General features: G+C 39.2%; 1 protein-coding gene across 4 annotated transcripts; it reads right to left on the reverse strand.

The window, feature by feature from the left end:
• Positions 1–923: 923 nt before the first annotated feature.
• LOC127653272 (SWI/SNF-related matrix-associated actin-dependent regulator of chromatin subfamily E member 1-like) lies at positions 924–19,098 on the reverse strand. Of its 4 annotated transcripts, none has more exons than XM_052139911.1 (11): positions 19,011–19,098; positions 18,067–18,119; positions 17,128–17,171; positions 16,335–16,433; positions 15,322–15,402; positions 12,565–12,696; positions 9,135–9,306; positions 6,284–6,456; positions 6,076–6,177; positions 5,734–5,968; positions 924–2,068 (listed from the first exon to the last, which is right to left on the reverse strand). In XM_052139911.1, exons 2-11 carry the CDS (start codon positions 18,071–18,073, stop codon positions 1,857–1,859), a joined length of 1,257 nt encoding a protein of 418 aa, XP_051995871.1. In that variant the 5' UTR covers positions 18,074–18,119; positions 19,011–19,098; the 3' UTR covers positions 924–1,856. The 4 variants fall into 4 exon arrangements, with proteins under 4 accessions (XP_051995871.1, XP_051995868.1, XP_051995870.1 ...); XM_052139908.1 differs by having other exon boundaries at positions 15,310–15,402; XM_052139910.1 differs by having other exon boundaries at positions 16,329–16,433.
• Between the last annotated feature and the right edge of the window lie 1,035 nt (positions 19,099–20,133).

A 20,133-nucleotide genomic window follows, 5' to 3' on the forward strand; every position in this document is an offset into this window, starting at 1 on the left:
GCAAAAGCATTGTGTATTCACACAAATTGTTAGTCAACTAAACACCTGAACCATTGTTTACAAGAAAATTACAAAACCATAAAACACTTTTAAAGGGGTCATGACATGGTTTTTTTTATTGTATTATTATGTTCCCTTAGGTGCAATTATAGTATTAATATATTTTTTTTTAAGAAAAACTTTTAAAATCTAGTGATTTATGACCTTTTCCCACCCTGTTTCTCATCCTCTGATTCAAACAATACAAAAAAAAAAAAGTCTGTTTTGGGGGCGTTTTCCATTTAAGACTTCAGTGTTAACGCCCACTGTTATGATTGGCTAACGTCAGTGCCTATGTATCAATTATTGACGCCCCCAGCCAGAACAATATGCAAGTAAACTAAGTAAAAACACTGTGATTATTCATAATGAATGAAATTGCGCTTTAAAAAGTAGTTTAAAGTTTAAAATAGATTAGGCCTACTTACAGTTTGCGTCGTCGTTGTTCCCAGAATAGTCGGCACGGACTTATCTTTGAGCAACAGTTTTCTGGCAAAGAAAGCATCATATTGAGATTTGTTCTCAAAACAGTCATCCTTAAAATGTACAGAACAAACGCTTAAGTTAACACTGCCGTGACTGGAACGTCCGCAAAAAATAAACTGCATCCATTTTTCCCTGACGTCTGGATCTTTCGGCAGCTTATTCAGAGGTTTTGTTTGACCACAGCCAGGAACAGCACATCTGTGTGGCATCGTAATTTTCCTGTGCACAAGTAGTCTCTGTCAGAGCTCGCTGTCCATCGACTGAACACTTGTGAGGCGCACGGCGATACGAAATGAGCGTAGCTGTCTTGCGCTTAAAGCGTAGTTATCTTGTGCTGGAGGCGGTCATATGCAAACGCTGTTACGTCACTTCTAACACGTCACTTAACCAACCGTCACTTCTAACCATGAATCCAGAACGAGCTGTATTTTCAGCTTGATTAAATAAATGATTCGTTTAGAATGGGGAGGACGTCTTAAAATATTAAACTTGCAGGACGTTTTAATGATACAAAGACCTCTTATATACCAAAAGATCAAGGCAAATTTGGTTTCTCATGTCATGACCCCTTTAAAATAAATTTCAAAAACAATTACTCTACAACAGAATTCCAAAGAACCGCATAAAACTAGCAGACATAGAAATCACTTTGAGGGAATAACTTCCAACAATTCAAAAACAATTAATAATCCAGAGGTTTACTGTAATACAATTCAATATAGCTACCAACAGAACAATGTCCCATGTGCTCTGTGGTAAATTGGTTGTGATATCATGACTGTTAACATGGCTTTATTTGAAATAATAAAAAATGGGAAAAATTAAGGAAAAACAAGGCTGAAGAGATCATCAATACAATCCACATACTACTCAACTAAACTTGTAAAGTATGAAAAAAGATATATATTACAGTTAAAGACAGTGGCACAGTTATAAAAACATGGGAAGTAAAAGCAAATACCCTTGCAGGTTCTGCTTTACACAAATCATCTGGTGACTGAAAGATTCCATCACTACATTTTACTAATTTGTTAAATTCTTTTTTGCTTACCAATGGCAACATTTTCAATAGCATTAAAGCACAACAGTGCTCAAGTGGGCTTGTAACATCAAGTAAATATCTGCACCACCTGTCAAATAGCTGATTGACATCAAGAGCCCAGGTGACATTATAAGAATACTGCTGTCCTTTCACTGTAGAACATTGGAGGGGGATTAATTTTTCTTTTACTGTTCTGACTCGCTGTATTGCCAGGTCATGGGATTAAATAACAAATCCTACAGGACATAAAACTCTTAAAAGATCAAAGACTGAGACTTAGGGGGTGGGGTTATTGTGACTGTGCGGGTAGTCGCTCTTCAGGGGTGTTGTCTGAGGCCTGGGGTTCAGCTGGAGGCCCAGAGCTGCTTTCAGATGGAGCAGTGCTGTCATTAGTCCCCTCATCTGTAGCGCCCTCTACAGGCTCAGGTTGGGCAGGTTTCTCTCCTGTTGCTGTTTGCTCTGCCTCCAGTTGGCCTTCAAAACCTTCAGCTGGAGTCTCATCTGCAGAACAGACATCAAATAAGTCTGTTAAGCCACAAATATAGTATATTCTGCCATTTTAATATTTAATCTATGTATCAGGGTTTGGAGCAGTGGTTCTCAACTTGCCAGGCACAATATTGAACCTTTTTTTGTAGATATTATGTAGTCTGGGTCATAGGCAATAGAAATTGTTCACAGTTTTCTAGTATGTTGGCATCTGCCTAACTTGCCAAGCTTCAGCCTAGCATTTTAATTTGGGCAAAAATACAGACAAGTTTATGTTGCTATCCGAAATATGCACAATTACAGTGGCAAGAAAACATATAAACCCTTCATGGTTTCATTCATCAATTTCACAAGTACAGACAAACACAATGTGCTTAAAGTTGCAATATGTAAAATCTTTCATGTAATATTCGTGTGAATGGCTTTTAATGCAACTTCAAAAAAAATTAGCCCTTCCCAAACTTCCTAGGTTGCCTATTAAAGCCTATAGACTGAATTTCATGCAATGGGAGTGGGTCGCTTTTGCCAGGAAAATCCAAAAGAATGTGATGTTTATGTGCACTCCCGAAAACCTTGCCTCAGTGCTTCCGCTAATCAGCAGTGACAACAACTGCAACACTAAGTAACATTATCTTAGAGATGGAATCCAGTAAACACCCAGCTCCCAGCACAACACCGACTCCTACACAAACTCAGAGTAAGCCAAAAAAACATTTATCTACTGAATCCCATCTGGCTAAGCGGAAACGTGATCGAGCGAAAACTAGAGTGAACTTCGGCAGGGCATTTGATCCCTGGAGGGACATTTGTTTGGTTTTGGGGACCAAAACGGACCCCAAATTGCCGTTCTTCTCACTGGACGGATAAGTTCACATAACTGCAAACATATGAAATATAGTGCCATAAGGATTGATCTGTATAATTTTAGCTAACTTGATCTTGCCTGCTAACGCTGATGAACTGCAACCTACCTTGTTTCATAACTTTTAAATAATTTCAACGATCTTCTCTTTATACTAAATGTCAGGTTAATGTCAATGTTAATCTGTAATTATTCAGCAAGGTAAACTACAACAATACATTAAATGAATGCTAGACAATGTTCAATATCATGCAAAAAGCTCCATTCATTAGTGTAACATAACTTGGTTATACAGAAAATATATACATTCTATTATAAAACAATAGCTCATCAATATATCAAAATGAAAGTTGATAGAATCACATCAATACTGAATTGTGTCAACATATTTATAAATGTACAGTCCATTTTATAAACAGCTACTGACATCCACCAAAGTAAGCTAACAGATATTGATAAAGCTGGCTAGCTGGCTAATGCTGACATAGGCTATCGTATAAATGCAGCCAATGTATCATACAAAGAAAAGTGATCAATTCAAACTACAGTCTCGCATAGTCAGACCTATATCCACACTTAGTTTTAGCCCTGTTCCAGCACTGGAGAGTCAAATATAATAAAACAATCATAACGGTGTCATTTTAATTATGCTACCTCATCTGTTAGCATGATGCCGATGAACCTCTTTGTACATTACGTCATTGTTTTGGTAAATGTTCGCATCCCTATGGAGTGTGCGCACGATCACGAGCAACAGGTAGCAGCAGTTCATTAACGGCCACAGGTGTCATTAATAACAAGGGTTTCTGAATCTTACATACTGCACCTTTAAGCGAACAACACACAAACAATTATCTTTCATGTCTTTATTGAACATATCCCATTAAACATTCATAAGTGAACCCTTGGATTTAATAACTAGTCGATCCTCCTTTGGCAGCAATAACCTCAACCAAGCGTTTCCGTTAGCAGCGGATTAGACATGCAAAGTTTAGAAGGAATTTTGGGCCATTCTTCCTTACAGAACTGCTTCATCTCGAGGTCATTCCACAGCATCTCTATTGGTTTAAGGTCTGGGCTCAGACTGGGCCACTCCAAAAGGTGGATTTCCTTTTTTTTTTTTTATCCATTCTGTAGTGATTTCAATGTTTAGGGTCATTGTCCTGCTGCATCACTCAAATGCTGAGCTTTAGCTTGTGCACAGCCACCCTGACATTCTCCTGTAGGATATCTTGATAAATGTAGGAATTCATTTTTCCCTTGATTATGTCAAGCGGTCCAGGCCCAAAGCAGGCCCAAAGCAGCCCCAAATCATGATGCTCCCTCCACCGTAATTCAACATTTCCCCAGTAGCATTGTGGAATGTTAAGGTGGTCTTTGGCAAACTTCAGGCAGGAAGCAACATTTTTGTTGGAAAGCAGTGGCTTCCTTCATGGTGTCCAGCCATGGACACCATTCCCGTTTAATGTTTTCCATAAAGTGGACTCATTAAGAGATGTTAACCAGTTCCAATGATTCCTTCAAGTCTTTAGCCACAACTCTAGGTTTCTTTTTTTACCTCACTGAGCATTCTGTGTTATGTCCTTTGAGTCATCTTGGCTGGACGGCCACTTCTAGGGAGAGTAGCCACAGCACTAAACCATCTTCATTTATAGACAATTTATCCAACTGTGTACAGATGAATATCTAATCTCTTCAAGACAACTTTTTAACCCTTTCCAGCTTTATGCAAAGCAACAATTCTTGATCGTACGTCTTCATAGATAAAAAAAAAAACTCAACCATTTTTAGTTTGCTATTTTTTTGCTAAGTCAAAGTAGCTCTAACCCACACCTCCAATCTCTTTCCATTAATTGGATGTCAGGTTTGCCAACTTCTGACTCTAATTAGCTTTTGTTGATGTCATTAGCCTAGGGGTTAACAAACTTTTTCCCAATTTAAACTGAATATTTGAATTATATATTCTGTATATGTACAAGAACAATACAATAATTTGTGTTTAGTTAAAACAGATTGTGTTTCTTCATTATTGTAACTTAGATGAAGATTAAAACAGATTTTAAGACAAAATAATGCATACATGCAGGTAATTCGAAAAGGTTCACATCCTTTTCCTTGCCACTGTACTTAAGATGTCAAGTGGTGGCCCAGCACAATATTAAACCTGAAACCCATATTTTATGTTGCCTGGGTCATTTTCTTTCCCCATTTTCTCCCAGTTTGGAATGCCCAATTCCCAATGTGCTCTAAATTCTCGTGGTAGCGTAGTGACCCTCCTCAATCTGGGTGGAGGAGGATGAATCTTATCTGCATCCGAGACAGTGAACCCGTGCATCTTATCAGCGTCTTTACCACTGAGCTACCCAAGCCCCAGTCTGGGTCATTTTCTTGTACATTGTGTAGTTTTGTTCACTTTTTTAGGAGGTTGGAATCTGTCCAACTTGGCTAGCTTCTACCAAGTAGCATATTCATTTGTGCAAATATACTGTAGAGTTTGATGTTAGCCTATTTATGTTGCTATCCGGAGAATGCATATAATAAGTGGGTTACATTTCCCTGCTGTTTACAACCCAGACATGTGACACATTTTTGAGAACCACTTGTTTAGAACTGCATTTCTCAATCCTGGTTGCTGTATAATTGAGATGTCTCTCATATCATACACACCTCATTTTTTTTATTAACTTATTAATAGAGAGACTTCAAGACCTGAAATGAGGGTCAAATAATGGAAACATCTCAAATGTGCAGTGCTGAGGTACTCCAGGACCAGGATTGCAAACGGCTGGTTTAGTGGGTTGAATAGTAGTCAGACCTGTCTCCATAGGCGTGGGCTTGTCCTCTCCATCCTTGACCTTGCTGGTGGAGGTCTGCTCTGGGTTGGCTTTGGTCTGGGCGCTGACTGGCTGCTGTTCTTCTTGAGCAGCTCTCTCCACCTGCTCAGCTGCTTCCCTCTCTCTTTCCTCCGCCCTCCTGCGAGCTGCCTCCTCAGCAGCAGCCATTTCAGCTGCCAGCTTCTCCATATCCACCTCCACCTTCAGACTGCACAGCTGGACAAACACAAACATACAGTCCATGAATCACTGACAGTGCATTTGGCAATTAAGCTCAGTCTCAACAGAAAGACTTAGTTCACCAATAAAACAGAATTTCACACCCGTTTGAGCTCATTGTTGAAGGAATCTGTGCTCTCCAGGAACCTTCTCTTCTTTTCCTGATGTCGGTCCTCGATTTGAAGCAGTTCTGCTTCAAGCTTTCTCTGAGAAAACACAAAACCACAGCAGTCAGTTAAAAGATGTCAGTAAAAGGTGACTTTAGCTTAAAGGCGAGTAGTCTGCATCTCTGTTGTAAACATGCCCACCGACCTGGTGCACCATGAGAGACTGGACTTGGCGTTTGAGGACCTGCATGCGAGCAGTGGTCACCACAGAGCGAACATCAGGCACCACAACCTCGCTCAGGATGTCGCTGATCAGTCGATGGTTCCTCTGGAAACGAGCTGCTGATGTATGCTTCATGGAGAACCCGTCGTCATAGTCTACAACATGTACAATGCTAATTTTTTTCAATTTTTTTATGCTTTTCTTATGCTAAAATGCTTTAAATTATTCATTTTTTCTTACATCAATCTACACTCCATACCCCATAATGACAAAGCAAAAACCAGATGTTTGATAACCTTGAAAATGTATTCGAAAGAAAAAAACTGAAGCAGCAATTACAGCCTCAAGTTTTTTGGGTAAGATGCGACAAGCTTTGCACACCTGGATTTGGGGATTTTCTGCCATTCTTCTCTGCAGATCCTCTCAAGCTCTGTCAGACTGGATGGGGACCGTCGGTGGACAGCCATTTTCAGGTCTCTCCAGAGATATTTGATTGGGTTCAAGTCTGGGCTCTGGCTAGGCCACTCAAGGGCATTGACATAGTTGTCCCTAAGGCACTCTTGTATTGTCCTGGCAGTGTACTTAGTGTCATTGTCCAGTTGGAAGATGAAAATCTGGTCCTGAGTGCTCTGGGCCAGGTTTTCATTAAGGATATTTTGCTGCGGTCATCTTTCCTTCAACCCTGGCCAGTCCCCCAGCCCCAGCCGCTAAAAAACACCCCCACAGCATGATGCTACCACCACCATGCTTCACTGTTGGAATTATATTGTGCAGGTGATGAGTGGTGCCTGGATTCCTCCAGACATGACGCTTGGAATTGAGACCAAAAAGTTAAATCTCACCAAATCTTTAATCAAAGTGGGCTTTAATGTGTATTGAACTGAGGAGAGGCTTCCGTCAAATTTTTTTAGCCTTCCCCAGATCTGTGCCTCAACTCAATCCTGTCTCTGAGCTCCGCAGGCAGTTTCTTTGACCTCATGGCTTACTTTTTGCTCTGATATGCATTTTCAGCTGTGAGACCATATATAGACAAGTGTGTGCCTTTCCAAATCATGCCCAATCAATTGAATTTTCCACAGGTGGTCTCCTAATCAAAGTGTAGAAACATCTCAATGATGATCCAGATAAATGGGATGCTACATTTTAAGTGTCACAGCAAATGGTCTGAATACTTATGTCACTGTGATGTTTCAGTTTTTTCTTTTTAATACATTTTAAAAAGTTATAAAAAATCAGTTATTTGCTTTGTCATTATGGGGTATGGAGTGTAGATTGATGTGGAAAAAATCATAAAATAAAGAACCTTAACATAAGGTAACAACAACTAAATGTGAAAAACATTAAGGGGTCTGAATACTTTCTGAATTCACTGTACAATTGCGGAGTTTGAGATAATTTTTATGGAATAATTTAATAAATACAGATTACAACCAAAATATTTGGTGCCATCTTTCAACATTTAAAACGTTACAGAACTTGATTAAAATGTCTGTTTTTATGAGCTTTCACACTTTGATGATAAGCACAAATATAAATTATTATTTTCCATACCACCTACAGCAGCTCTAAAATACATAAAAAAATAAACTTCACTTCCTACTTACAGATCTTTCTTCCCCGCCAATCCATACTACAACTGTATTTGTTTAACTCCTATTATAGATCACCGGATCTTTGTGACAGGGTTCCCACTCTTTTCAAGGCACAATATTCCAGCACAATTCCAGGAAATGTTATGTGCCCAACAAGTGTAATATTTAAGTAAAAACACACGTCAATTTAAATCATGCTTTTATTTAGGCATTTCTGTGTGTTTTTAATAGTACTTTTTACCAGACAAGCAGTTTGCAACATGGCCCAGTGTGATTATTAATCTTATTAATTCTGTAAAGCGGTGATTTAAATAAATATGTCTGCATCTGCTACACACTTCAGAGTGATCTGCTCTCTGTCATCTCACACACACAAGAGCTTGCCCAATGATCAAGATGAGGTGTTTTCAGAGTACACGTGGCAGGCTTTACACATTAATTTTGAAGTGCACATCACTTGCAGATTATATTTTTATTTCATTAAATCACATATTTTTGCAGTTTAATTACCACATTAAGAAATATCATAATTTGAATTTAATTAATTGTGCATTCAAACATAATTCTTTTTCCAAATATGTAGCATTCCACTACATTCTACGTTTTACAGCTAATGCCATTTTTAGGATTAGATTCCATGATTCAGCCAGTGTTTTCCGCATACGACATGTGGGAACCGTAGTATAAGCAGACTCCAATTGCTGAATTATTATAAAAACAATCTTATTTTGTACTCTATCAATAATTAAAACTATGTAATTTAGTTAACAGTTGATGATGTTTCACAATGCGCAGCCACCGGTAGTGACAAAATGACATAAATGTGTATTTTGACTCCTATTCCGAGTCACGATCATTACCATGTTTTTGTGCATGTAACAAAAACCTTGTTAGCAACACAGTCAAACAGTTCTATTATCCTAAAATATTTTTCAGAAAAATGTCCTGGAAAATAATAATTTAGGTATTTTTCAAATTTTCCATGACTTTTCGTTCCATGACTGGAAAATTGCATTGCTATATTACAGGTTTTCCAGGATGTGTGGAAACCCTGTACAATCACTATATTTGGAATTCTTACAGCATTAAGTGTATTTTGCAGTATGGACTTCCTCATGGCACTTGAGGCTTAACCTTAGAACTTGACTTGTCTACTTAGCTACCTGCTTTGGTAATTGCCAACATAGTGCATGAACTATCTGTGCACCAAATGTCATGTCATTAACTTATTTTAATCTCACCATCAGGGTCTTCAGCAGGTTGGATGCTCATATAGGGCTCGCCTTTGTCTAGTCTTGACTGTCTTTGTCGGCTTTCCTCCTCTTGGGCAGCTTCTGCACGATTCTTAGCATTGACATATGCCAGGTAGGCTGGAGAGTTGTGGTAGGCCTTCAGAGAATCATTATACTCAATCTATGGGCAGAGTAAATCACTTAGTGTCCACAAAGACTTTTTCGGCATTCACGGTCATATTGATCTCACCCAGAATTGGGTACCGAGAACCAGTTCAAATGTTTAAAATCTACCAGAACCGTATGATATTCATGAATTTTGGTTCCGTTAATAGTTCCCATACGTCCAAATTTCTGCCTATGCGAATGGAACACTGCACTAAAATAATTTGACAGTGTTTCTAGCTGCGTATTTCAGCAGCAGCGCTGCCCCCTACTGAAAGTACAGCATAAAACCCACAGCACTATCAGTCCTGAACGAATAGCTCTTTCAAATTCATTGCATGAAATCTACGGTGCTTCAGGTATAGTCAACTCAAACAAATGACTCTTTTGAGCAGGTTCTTTTTACAGAATCAAATATTGAATGAATGTACAATGAATCAGTCCAACTCAAAATGAAATAATAACTGTGGAAGTCCCACAAGCTTTAAGTACAACATTAGACTACATAACACAACTGGTTCTGGAATGGTTACTGTGACCTGTGAGACTTTAATCAAGCAGTGCAGTTACTAACTGGTTGTTCATGACAAATTGTGCAATTAAAGATACACGTTTTATTGTAATTAGTGGAATTTTATAAAATAATGAATTACATTTGCCATCACATTTCTTGTTTTACATGATTTTTACAAGAATTGTATTACTGTATTTTCTAGAAATAAAGTTGCACAGAGTCAAAGTCGCATCTCTGTATAAGTTGCACTGACAGAGGTTGTATTTGGCTTCCGAATTCCTTTCAGATGCATGGATGTCAAATGTGCTCCGTGAAGATTACAGTACCTCAGAATCTACATATCATATCACGGTATTGTTTAAAATGGGAGAATTTGCTTTAAGTAATTCTCTAACCTTCTGTGTGAAGGTTTCTCATATTAAGTTTCATAAAAGAAATGCAACAAGTGAGCTAAATCTGTTTATAAAATCTGTAACTATGCTGTGCACAAATAAACAGCTTTTAGTTAATATGCCTGTTGTATTGTATTCAGTCATTAACGTTAGTGACCGTCTGTCTATCTGTGAATATTTCTGATATGTGCAACCCTCTTTGCAATGTATTAATTACCCTGTTCATTGACTGAATGTTTTTACTATGAGGGTGATATTCTAATGGGCATGTAAGGAGTTGCATTTGTCAGCGCTCTAGAATTTGTTAGAACAATAATGATATGAAGACAAAGTATTTAAACTGGTTGCATAAAGTACTTTAAGGCAAAATATTCTCAATTGGCAACTTCAAAACACTTCTACCATCAATATGACTGATGTTTTCATCTGCTTTGGTGTGTGTGTGTTTCACCAGCCAACATCAAGTATGTATAAATTATGTATACAAGTCGCAGGACCATTCAGATGATGGAAAAAAAAAAAAGCCACTTACATTCTGGAAAATACAGTACATTTATTTCTGATTTCTTATATCTGTAGAAATATGAAATCATATCATCATCACTGCTGAGTTGCCAAATGATGAACCCCCCCCCAAGTCCTATTCGTCCACCTCACCGTGGCAGGGGGGTGAAACAGGAGTCTGTCGTCGATGTACAGCGGGAAGCAATTCCTGGCAGGTTCAACCATGCTGAGAAGATGACAGACACCTGGCTAAGGACGAGGGCACAGACCTAGTGGCCTTGCAAGCCGAGGTCTGAACCCAACTGCAGCGACAACGACAAACAAGGGCCTCAGTACCCTGCACGCCCCTGCGCCCGTTCTACGGCGGTGGAGCGATCCGGCCAGGGACGAGAGGCTGCTAAGAATCTCAGGTACCAGGCCGCCATCTGGATACCGACCAAAGGACCGGACTACCAACACCATGGCGCTCGACATTGCTACCTTCAACGCCAGGACTGTGTCAAATGAGGCCAACCTGGCTGCCATCCTGGAAGGCTTGAACAGCATCCGCTGCGACGTGCTCGGGCTGTGCGAGACCAAGCGCCGGGAGCCGCTGCACGTGCGCCGCGACGACGGCAGGACGGTCATCTTGGGTGCCAGGGAAGAGACGCGGCCTTTCGGTGGCGTCGGCTTCATTGTATCCAAACGATGGTCGCCGATGATTGACCTGGTCGACGTGACCAACCCTCGAGTCGGCGTGCTCACCCTGCGCCTACACAAAGCCACCATCCGGATCGTGCAGACATATGCACCAACAGCAGCGGCTGCGGTCGAGCAAGATGAGGATGTGCTTGAGCAGTTCTACGAGGCCGTCGAGGCAGCCACTACCCCCCGTGCCACCTACCTCGTCCTGATGGGTGACTTCAACGCCAAGGTGGGCAAGGGGTTGGATGGCGAGCGCTTTGTCGGCCCGTTCGGCAGCGGCAACAGGGACGGACCAGGCGAGCGACTGGTTGCAATGGCCGAGACCAATCGGCTGTTCATCGGCAACAGTCTGTTCAAGAAGCGCCCCGGCCGCCGATGGACATGGACCATGGTGGCCGACACTACCCTTCATGTCGGCCAGCACCAGCTACTTGGGCCAGGAGCTGACTACCGACCACAAGATTGGTCGAGAACTGGCACGATGACGCCAAGCCGCCTGGGTCAGCTTTGGCTCAATTGCTGAGACGGCCACCAACAGAGCCATCGACCCGGACATCAGGGCCGCCCTATTCAACAGCACCGTCCTGCCGGCCATGCTCTACGGGGCCGAGACCTGGGCAACGACGGCGGCCGACCGACAAAAGCTGGCCGTGACTGAACGCGCAATCGAGCGCCGCATGGTCGGGGTTAAAAGGATCGACCACGTCCGCAACGAGCAGCTGCGGACCATGACCAGGGTGGCCGACGCGGTGGACCTGGCCAACAAGGCCAAGAAGCGCTGGGCTGGGCACCTGATGCGGCAGATGGATGAAAGATGGACATGCAAAGTCACCGTCTGGTTGCCGATCGACATCAAGCGGCCACGCGGGCGCCCTGCAACACGATGGCGTGACTCGCTACGACAAGATCTGGGACACAATTGGATGGGACTCGCCCAGGACCGACAGACCTGGGCAGATCGTTGTGGTCTGCGCTGACCACCTTTGGCCGGCGAAGACAGACCGATTCTGGATTCTGGATTCTGGTGAGGGCAGTAAATTTCTTATTTCAAAATATTTCTTCCTCAAAATTACTAAAAGAAAAGCTACTGGAACCGTTAAGGATCCGGAATCCTTACATTCTTTAGGATTCCCATCCCTAATCTCCCCCTAAAGAGCCGTCTTTAATTTTAGAAACAAACCTTTTCTGCTTCATATTCGTTTAAATAGTCCTGTTTTTCCTCGTCAGTGAGGTCCCTCCACATACCACCAATGATCTTCCCAATCTCCCAAAGCTTCAGGTCAGGATTAGAGGCTTTAACTTGGTCCCAAACCTAAGAAAGAAACAAATGTCAGCTCAGCTCAACAGAAAGCAGTACGGGATCATGGAATCTCCCCCAAAAAGTGGGAAAGGAATAGGTTTTATCAAAAGTATAGAGAGAAAGAGCACCAATATTTTGTCTACTTATTTGACGAGTATTGTGTTCAGAGATGACCGTTTTAAGAGTGCTTTCACACATGGTTTGATTGCTTAGACGGAATACAGGTTATGTATCTTCGCCATCCCCCCCACTGGTCTCAGTTCACATCATATAATTTGGGTCCAAACCGTGGTCCGATTACGTCATCAATGTGAGTACAAGCAGCAGCTGTTTACCACTGTAACTATGTAACAACTCGAGAAGAACAGTGTTGATATCATCCAAATGAACCCAAAACTACCAGTGTGAAAGCACCCTAAAAGTAACTCCAAATTTGAAAGCTTCACATCATGATCATAGATTTGAGAGATTAATATTAATCATCTACTACAGATTCAAGTAAAATAGAATAACTTAACTGCTATAATATCTGCTTTGTATTCTATAATCTTTTTACAAAAATGTATTGTTCAACTATTCCATTGTTTATACTATGAACAATTTGTATTGAATCATCTTTTAGAACACTTTTTTGCTCACAACAGACAGGAAAAGATTTAGAACGAAGTAGAAAGAGTTCAGAAATTGCCCAATATGCAGAACAGAAAGCGATTTATCAAACAGATTCAGACATTATTCCATTTAGGGCTGTCAACTGGGCAGAGAAACTAAGTTAGAATTTTTACCTTAAATATTTTCAAAATTGTAATAATATTTTAAAGTCAGCTGATTTTTTTTTTAATTGACGTTGTTTCCTTAGTCCAAAAGAGGGCACATTAAATACATAAACCATGCAGCAAATAACATTCCTGGCTATTAAATAGGAGCATTCCATTTTCAACTAATGTGCATAAATTAAATAAAACGTTCCATATTTTCAAACGTTTCACGCTTCATTAGATAGTTCACATTGTGTTAAAACTTACTGATGCCACAGTAAACTACCCCCGACTTCATAATAACAGCAAAATACCAAACTGTTTTTTTATTCACTACTGTGTGGTATTACTAGTGGTATTTGGCAGAACTCGGAGGTGAAGTGGCTCAAGACTATAAGCCCAGGCCAGGTGCTGTTCAAACAGATGGAACACAACAGAATGGAACCATTCATGAGAATCTCGAGACACATTTTTCCAAGTTGAACTCCTTTCCTGATAAAGCGTTTAAAAAACGAATTGCAGAATCTGGGAAACGCTTATTAAGAGAGTAAGACTCAATGGCGAGAGTAGCTCCACCAACTGTAAGGGGCTGTTCACACCAATTGCTTTTGCTACCATCCATTTGTTTGTAAACGCAAAGCAACATTGCTTTGTTTTTGTTTATTCAGCGTCTCGTGCAGGAGCGCTGTTTTTTAGATGCAGTTTCTAATTAAAAATACATTTAAAAAGCATATTGAGACACCTGCTTTCTGTTAAACTGTATTTGCTGCCATGTCTAGCCTTTTTTAGCGAAGAATGCAATCGATCTGAGTCATCGTCAATGCTTGGCACAAATCCAAAATTCAAATACACAGTTTTAGCTAGGGATGCACCGAAATTAAAATTCTGGGCCGAAACCGAAAATCGAAACCGAAATGTACTTTACCTATTTAAGAAAAATAAATATATATATATATATATATATATATATATATATATATATATATATATATATATATATTTTTTTTGTGTATAATTATATTAACATTATACTTTTTCATTAATTTCATGAATTTAATGAATCTGAATTGAAAAACTACAAACCAATAAAATAAATCACACTTTTATTGAAAGTAACACCAATATTGGACAAAAAATATATTAAAACATTATTAAATATTATTCTTCATTCAGTTCTGTAAAAATCCCATTTTACAGATTTTATTAACAATTGTCCAAATAAATGTAAAGTTTTAGAAAATTATTATATGCAAAACAACAGTCAAGTAATGAAGTATTTTATTACTTGTAGAATCTCTTGCTGTTCTCTGTATATATATATCTTGAAAGTTCTGCTGGATAAACACTGCAGATCGCAAATTTGATGTCCTTATCAGAAACTTCGAAGAATTTCCACACCTCTGACATGATCGGCCTTTGTTTGGTAGCGCCGTGATAAGGGCTAGATCGATCCAGAGTAAAATCAGAGCACTGAGGGGCGGGGCAAGGAGTTATATATTTTCGGGCTTTTTTCTCTTTCGGCCGAAACCCGAAAGTGCCATTTTCGGCCGAAAATCTTCAGGGGCCGAAATTTCGGTGCATCCCTAGTTTTAGCATTCGAATGTGCATTTCTTTCTTAAATTCTATATATTCCAAATTTTAATTTTCATTTGACAGCCCTAATTCCATTAGCTGGTGATTAGATGTAAGACTCCCAGCTTTGGTTGAACAAGAGAGAGAAGCAAGCAATGAAGCCATGTTTGGGTATACCATATGAAGGGCAGAGTCAGGCCACTGACCGCCCTTCAGCCTTCAAGCTGATCGCAGAAGCACTCTCCTTAGCGATTCAAATTACAAGCAGTAAAAGCAGACACCGTGGGTGTCTTACCTTCCTGCTTACCTTCCGGCTATACCGCATGTAGGGCATCAGTGGCTTGTCAGGCGGTTTGGGTGGCTTAGGAACGGTGATCCCTGTGGAGTTCTGCAGGAGAGGAAGACAAACCCACAAGAAGCATTAAAGATCACAATAGGCATATGAGATCACCAAAGAACACATAGATCTGTCACAATGGAGCACTATGGAGAAAAAGACAGGAGGCAAAAGCACAACTGAAAACGATGACAGCGTGCTCTGCTTCGGTACGGTGGAAGGAGACGTACCTGAGTGACAAACTAAATACACCATATTATCATTACACTGACAAGGCCATGCATTAAGCTCTTTTTAAAGCAAAGCATCTATCTATTATGGATTGCTTTAAGCTTCGCTAATGATTGTGCAGAGGTTTGTATAAATTCAGCCAACAGCTACAATACATTGAGCTTGCTAGGAAGCTGTGCCAAGTCACCAGTGAATGATGCTATGAGCCATGTAGCAGAGTACGGTGCCGAAGTGTTCACACCGAACACATTTTTGCATTGGTCTAAACCGTCTTCCAATTCTTTTAATCTAGCTTTTAAGTACAAGAACAAGTTATGTCTCAACAGCTCATTACACTGTTTGGCACAGGCATCAGAAGCCATCCAAGTGTACAGGCATTAGCTCTCATGCATGATGAGGTGATAAGATGGCCAACAGGGGAGAGAGGGAACAATTCTGAGAAGCAATCACTCTGAAACTACGATTCATATCTAATGAAACTAGTCAATCGCACCCATTTTAACAGAGCGAGTGACTGCTTGACAGATGTTTGAGGATTATGGAAATCGAGAGAGTTAGACAACTACCCAAGGCTTCAAACCCTCCAATACTCTACAGAGACTTTAACTCTACAAACAATGAAATCGGTCTGTACAATGTAAGAGCAAAGCATTCTATTTCAAATACAGGCTGAGTAATCATTGTGATTGGCTGGTTAGCTTTAGTCTCTCTGCTGTCACTAAAGCCCTAGTTGGCACCGGTCCTACCATTACCCTGTTGTTCCCGCCGGTGTTCCCTCCCAGCCTGTAGTTGTTGTAGGCCAGATGGCTGTATGGGTTGTACCCCACAAACCCAGGGGTGGTGGGCATTTGCTGATGGAGACAAATGAGACAAAACACGAATGAGAAATGACACAAACAAAGGAGGAAGGGACAAATAAAATGAGGAGAACCCGTTTTGTTTTCCGTCATGATTTGCATAAAACATGCAAAAAGCAGCAAACTTTGATAGCAGCACAACCTGGCATTATTTTTCATTCATTTGAAGCAAAGCCACAGACACTATGTGGTGGTGGAGGGATTTAATGAGGGGCTAAAAGGCTTCATTAGCTTTGTGGATTCAGATTTGGAATATTTGAGCCAAATTTCAAGGTAATTTTATCTTTCAACCTTCCACTCATCTAAAGACTAGATTTGTAATCTGACCAAAACAATCATTATGAGTGTCTGGGATACCAAGCAATGAACAGTGATTTGGATCAAATATTTCAAGCCTTTTTAAAAGTTACCATTGAAAATGAGCAAATTGGTCTTGCTCCCCTTTACTGCGAACAGTTCTCACGATGCACTGTAATGCATAAGTTATAAGTGAAACATTTCTAAATGCAAAGGGAATTTAAAATACTAAATTATTTAAAAAAACAAAAACAAAATTAAAACAGCCACCCCAAGTGATACTGTGACCTTCCCACAATACTCTCCTCTCATCTCTAAGTAACCTAAAGTACAGGTCTGGGTGATGGAGGGAAGGGGTTGCATGGATGACTGGCATGTTCTGAATACTTACTGTTGTGGGGGCAGGGGCTGGGGGAGGGGCATATGATGGCCGCTCTGTGAGAGAGAAGGGGAAAAATTAATCAATAGGGATGAATTGGCACCACTTGCCACTGGTCAAAAACAAATTCTTATCCAGAGAAAAGCCTCCTTATTCGTCACATCTGCATTTGTTTAATAGCAGGTTACTTCAGAGATGTTATCAATGATCGAAAACAGCTATATGACAAGCAAACCCATATTTGAGCAATACAACTTTTCTGCTTGTTAACATTTATTAAAATTAATATTCCAGGTTTGTTACAAGTTAAACTGGATTGACAGCATTTGTGGCATAATGTTGATTACCACAAAATAATACTAATAATAATAGACTCCTCTCTTAATGAAAAGATCTGGGTTCCAGTGAGGTCAATGGGGCCAATCCGTAAACATTCAAATACACACTTTTTGAAAGTATTGCCATAAAATGTAAGCAATGTTTTAGTATGTGCTTTAGTATGATAAAATCACTTTTGTGATTTCATTGCCATGACGACGTAATGCCTTAAACATAAAAACCCTAAAGTGATCTTAAAACAATGGTTTAAACAACTTTACAACTCAAGTAATAAGTTAACATAATAATGACGTGCTTTTATAAAATTACAATCTTTACATTTCTGCCTTTAAACCCTCCAAAATTGGCACCATTCACTTCCATTGATCTTTGCTGTTTTTAAAGAAAAGGAGGGACAAGCTGAAATAAATATTTTTGTGGAAATCAACATTATTCTACAAATGCTGTCGGTTGAGCTTAACTTATATTGAACCTAGAGAAAGGCTCAAGAGAAAGAGGTAATATCAAATACAGTAATTGTACAGTATATTCATTAGAGCCATTTCTGAAGGTTTGATGAAAAAAGATGTGTGGCGTTTAAGGGGCAACTCAATAAATTCAATGTGTTCTTACTTGACATGTTGTTTGTTGGATTGAGGATATCAGGCTATCGCCATCATATGGTTCTGCAATAGACGAATAGGCATGCTTTCAATCGGTGCCAAAACATGATTAATTAAATGTTAGACAAACTTAGCATGATGAAAACACAAATGTTAATGATAACACATACATTTATTTAAATCTGACCCATTTCTGGACGTTTAAACAACGTCGCTCTTATCCAGCTTGCTTTATATAGTTAAATGGACAATGCTAGACTGGAAAGTCCTCACTCATCTTGTGTGTTACGTTACAATTAAACAACAACAAAAAAGGGTTTAATGAGAAGTAAATGGGGTATTGTGATGTGTATGATTCTCAGGCCTGATAGAAGGGGATAATGGCGCACATAATGAGGCGAGAGAGCTTTTAGCCAAGAGGGTTCTTTATATTGACACGTAGAAACGAATAACAGCCATTGGTGTAAAATAAGAAATACGTGTAACTAAGACAAAACGAGAGGTAAATATGTTGTTCTTGGTGAGCTATAAGCATCTTGTGTACATGAAAGCGAGCTGGTTGAGATGTTAACATGAAACACATCAATGAATGAAATCGGCTAACATTAGCGGACTATCGGCACAATTAAATATCAAGTCTGGCCACGAGAAATAACTTTTCGTGGCAAGTCGGTTAAAAAATGTTTTTTGAATAGTTAAAATTATGATTAATATTTTCAAAAACATTTTATGTTTCATATTGTACGAACACAAGTGGCGGCTATCAAGAACAGCATTAGCTAACTGGCTACAAAAATTCCGAACCCCGTTTTAGATACAAGAATTATGGTACTTTTCAAAAAGCTGTAATTTGAAACTCGTATATTTGTCAAGTTGTAATTTAAATAATATTTTGGGTTGCTGAAAATTGTAATTTCTTTGGGGATAAAATACAAGGCGCTTTCGAATACTCACCACAACTCCGTTGTTCCCTCAATGGTGCTCCGCCAGAATGTGACACATTTTGAGTTCCATCTGGCCTGATAGGCATATTGCTGCCCCCTAACAGGCCACAATCTGATACTGTAATGACCCACCGTCAAGAAGAGAATGCATCCAATGTAACACAAAGGCACATTTTATCATACTTAGCAACGAACTACAACAATTTGCTATATATATATATATATATATATATATATATATATATATATATATATATATATATATATATATATATATATATATATAATATTTTTATATATTTATTATGCTGGGGCACTGCCTCCAAACGGGGTGGCCGCCAGTGACCAAAAAAAAAAAGGTAAATTCTACAGTATATTATGTAAATCCTATTGATTTCATTATTTTTTTAACTTGAATAAAGTTACTTGTAAACAAATGTAGTAATAAAGCACATTTTTGATTAATTTAGTTTTTTGTCATCCCTGTATATATCCATTAAGTTAAATTTGAGAGCCAGTGTTTATTATTTTTAATGTTTTCATAAAACTAACAAGTTTATAAAATAAAAGCAATTTTAATAATGAGCAATTTTAAAAACCCAGAAGCAGAAACGATATCAACTATTTTCTTTTAATTAGTTTGGCCATTACAATATACAGTAGTTTTATTCACATCTCTTTCAAATAATACTAATAATAAAAAAAAACAATTTCCCCCCACTGTAATAATTCAAATGGTTTGGCCAAAACATCACAGTGTTTCATTCAACATTTCTTTCAGATTAATTTACAAAAAAGCTGAGTAACACAGAGTTAAAGTTTTAGCACTGTAACAGTTCAAATGAAAACACCACAGTTTAAAAATAAAATATGGAACCATTACATTGTGCTCTGCTAATATATTAAAGAACAGTCTTTAGTTTAGAAACAATAAAAACAGTAGCAGAAAGAGAGGAAAACTGTTGAAAAAGAAAGAAGGCAGACCTCAACTAAAACAGCTGGATTCTTCTGTTTCAGTGGTGACTCTGTTCGGTGGTCACCATTATTATTTATAATGGTTGCAGAGTTATTATCTATATTGATTCAAAATAATGGTATTGAAGGTCTTTCAGTGTTGGATAGACATATACTTA

Source organism: Xyrauchen texanus, chromosome 12 (genome assembly GCF_025860055.1).
Source record: "Xyrauchen texanus isolate HMW12.3.18 chromosome 12, RBS_HiC_50CHRs, whole genome shotgun sequence".
Taxonomy (NCBI): domain Eukaryota; kingdom Metazoa; phylum Chordata; class Actinopteri; order Cypriniformes; family Catostomidae; genus Xyrauchen; species Xyrauchen texanus.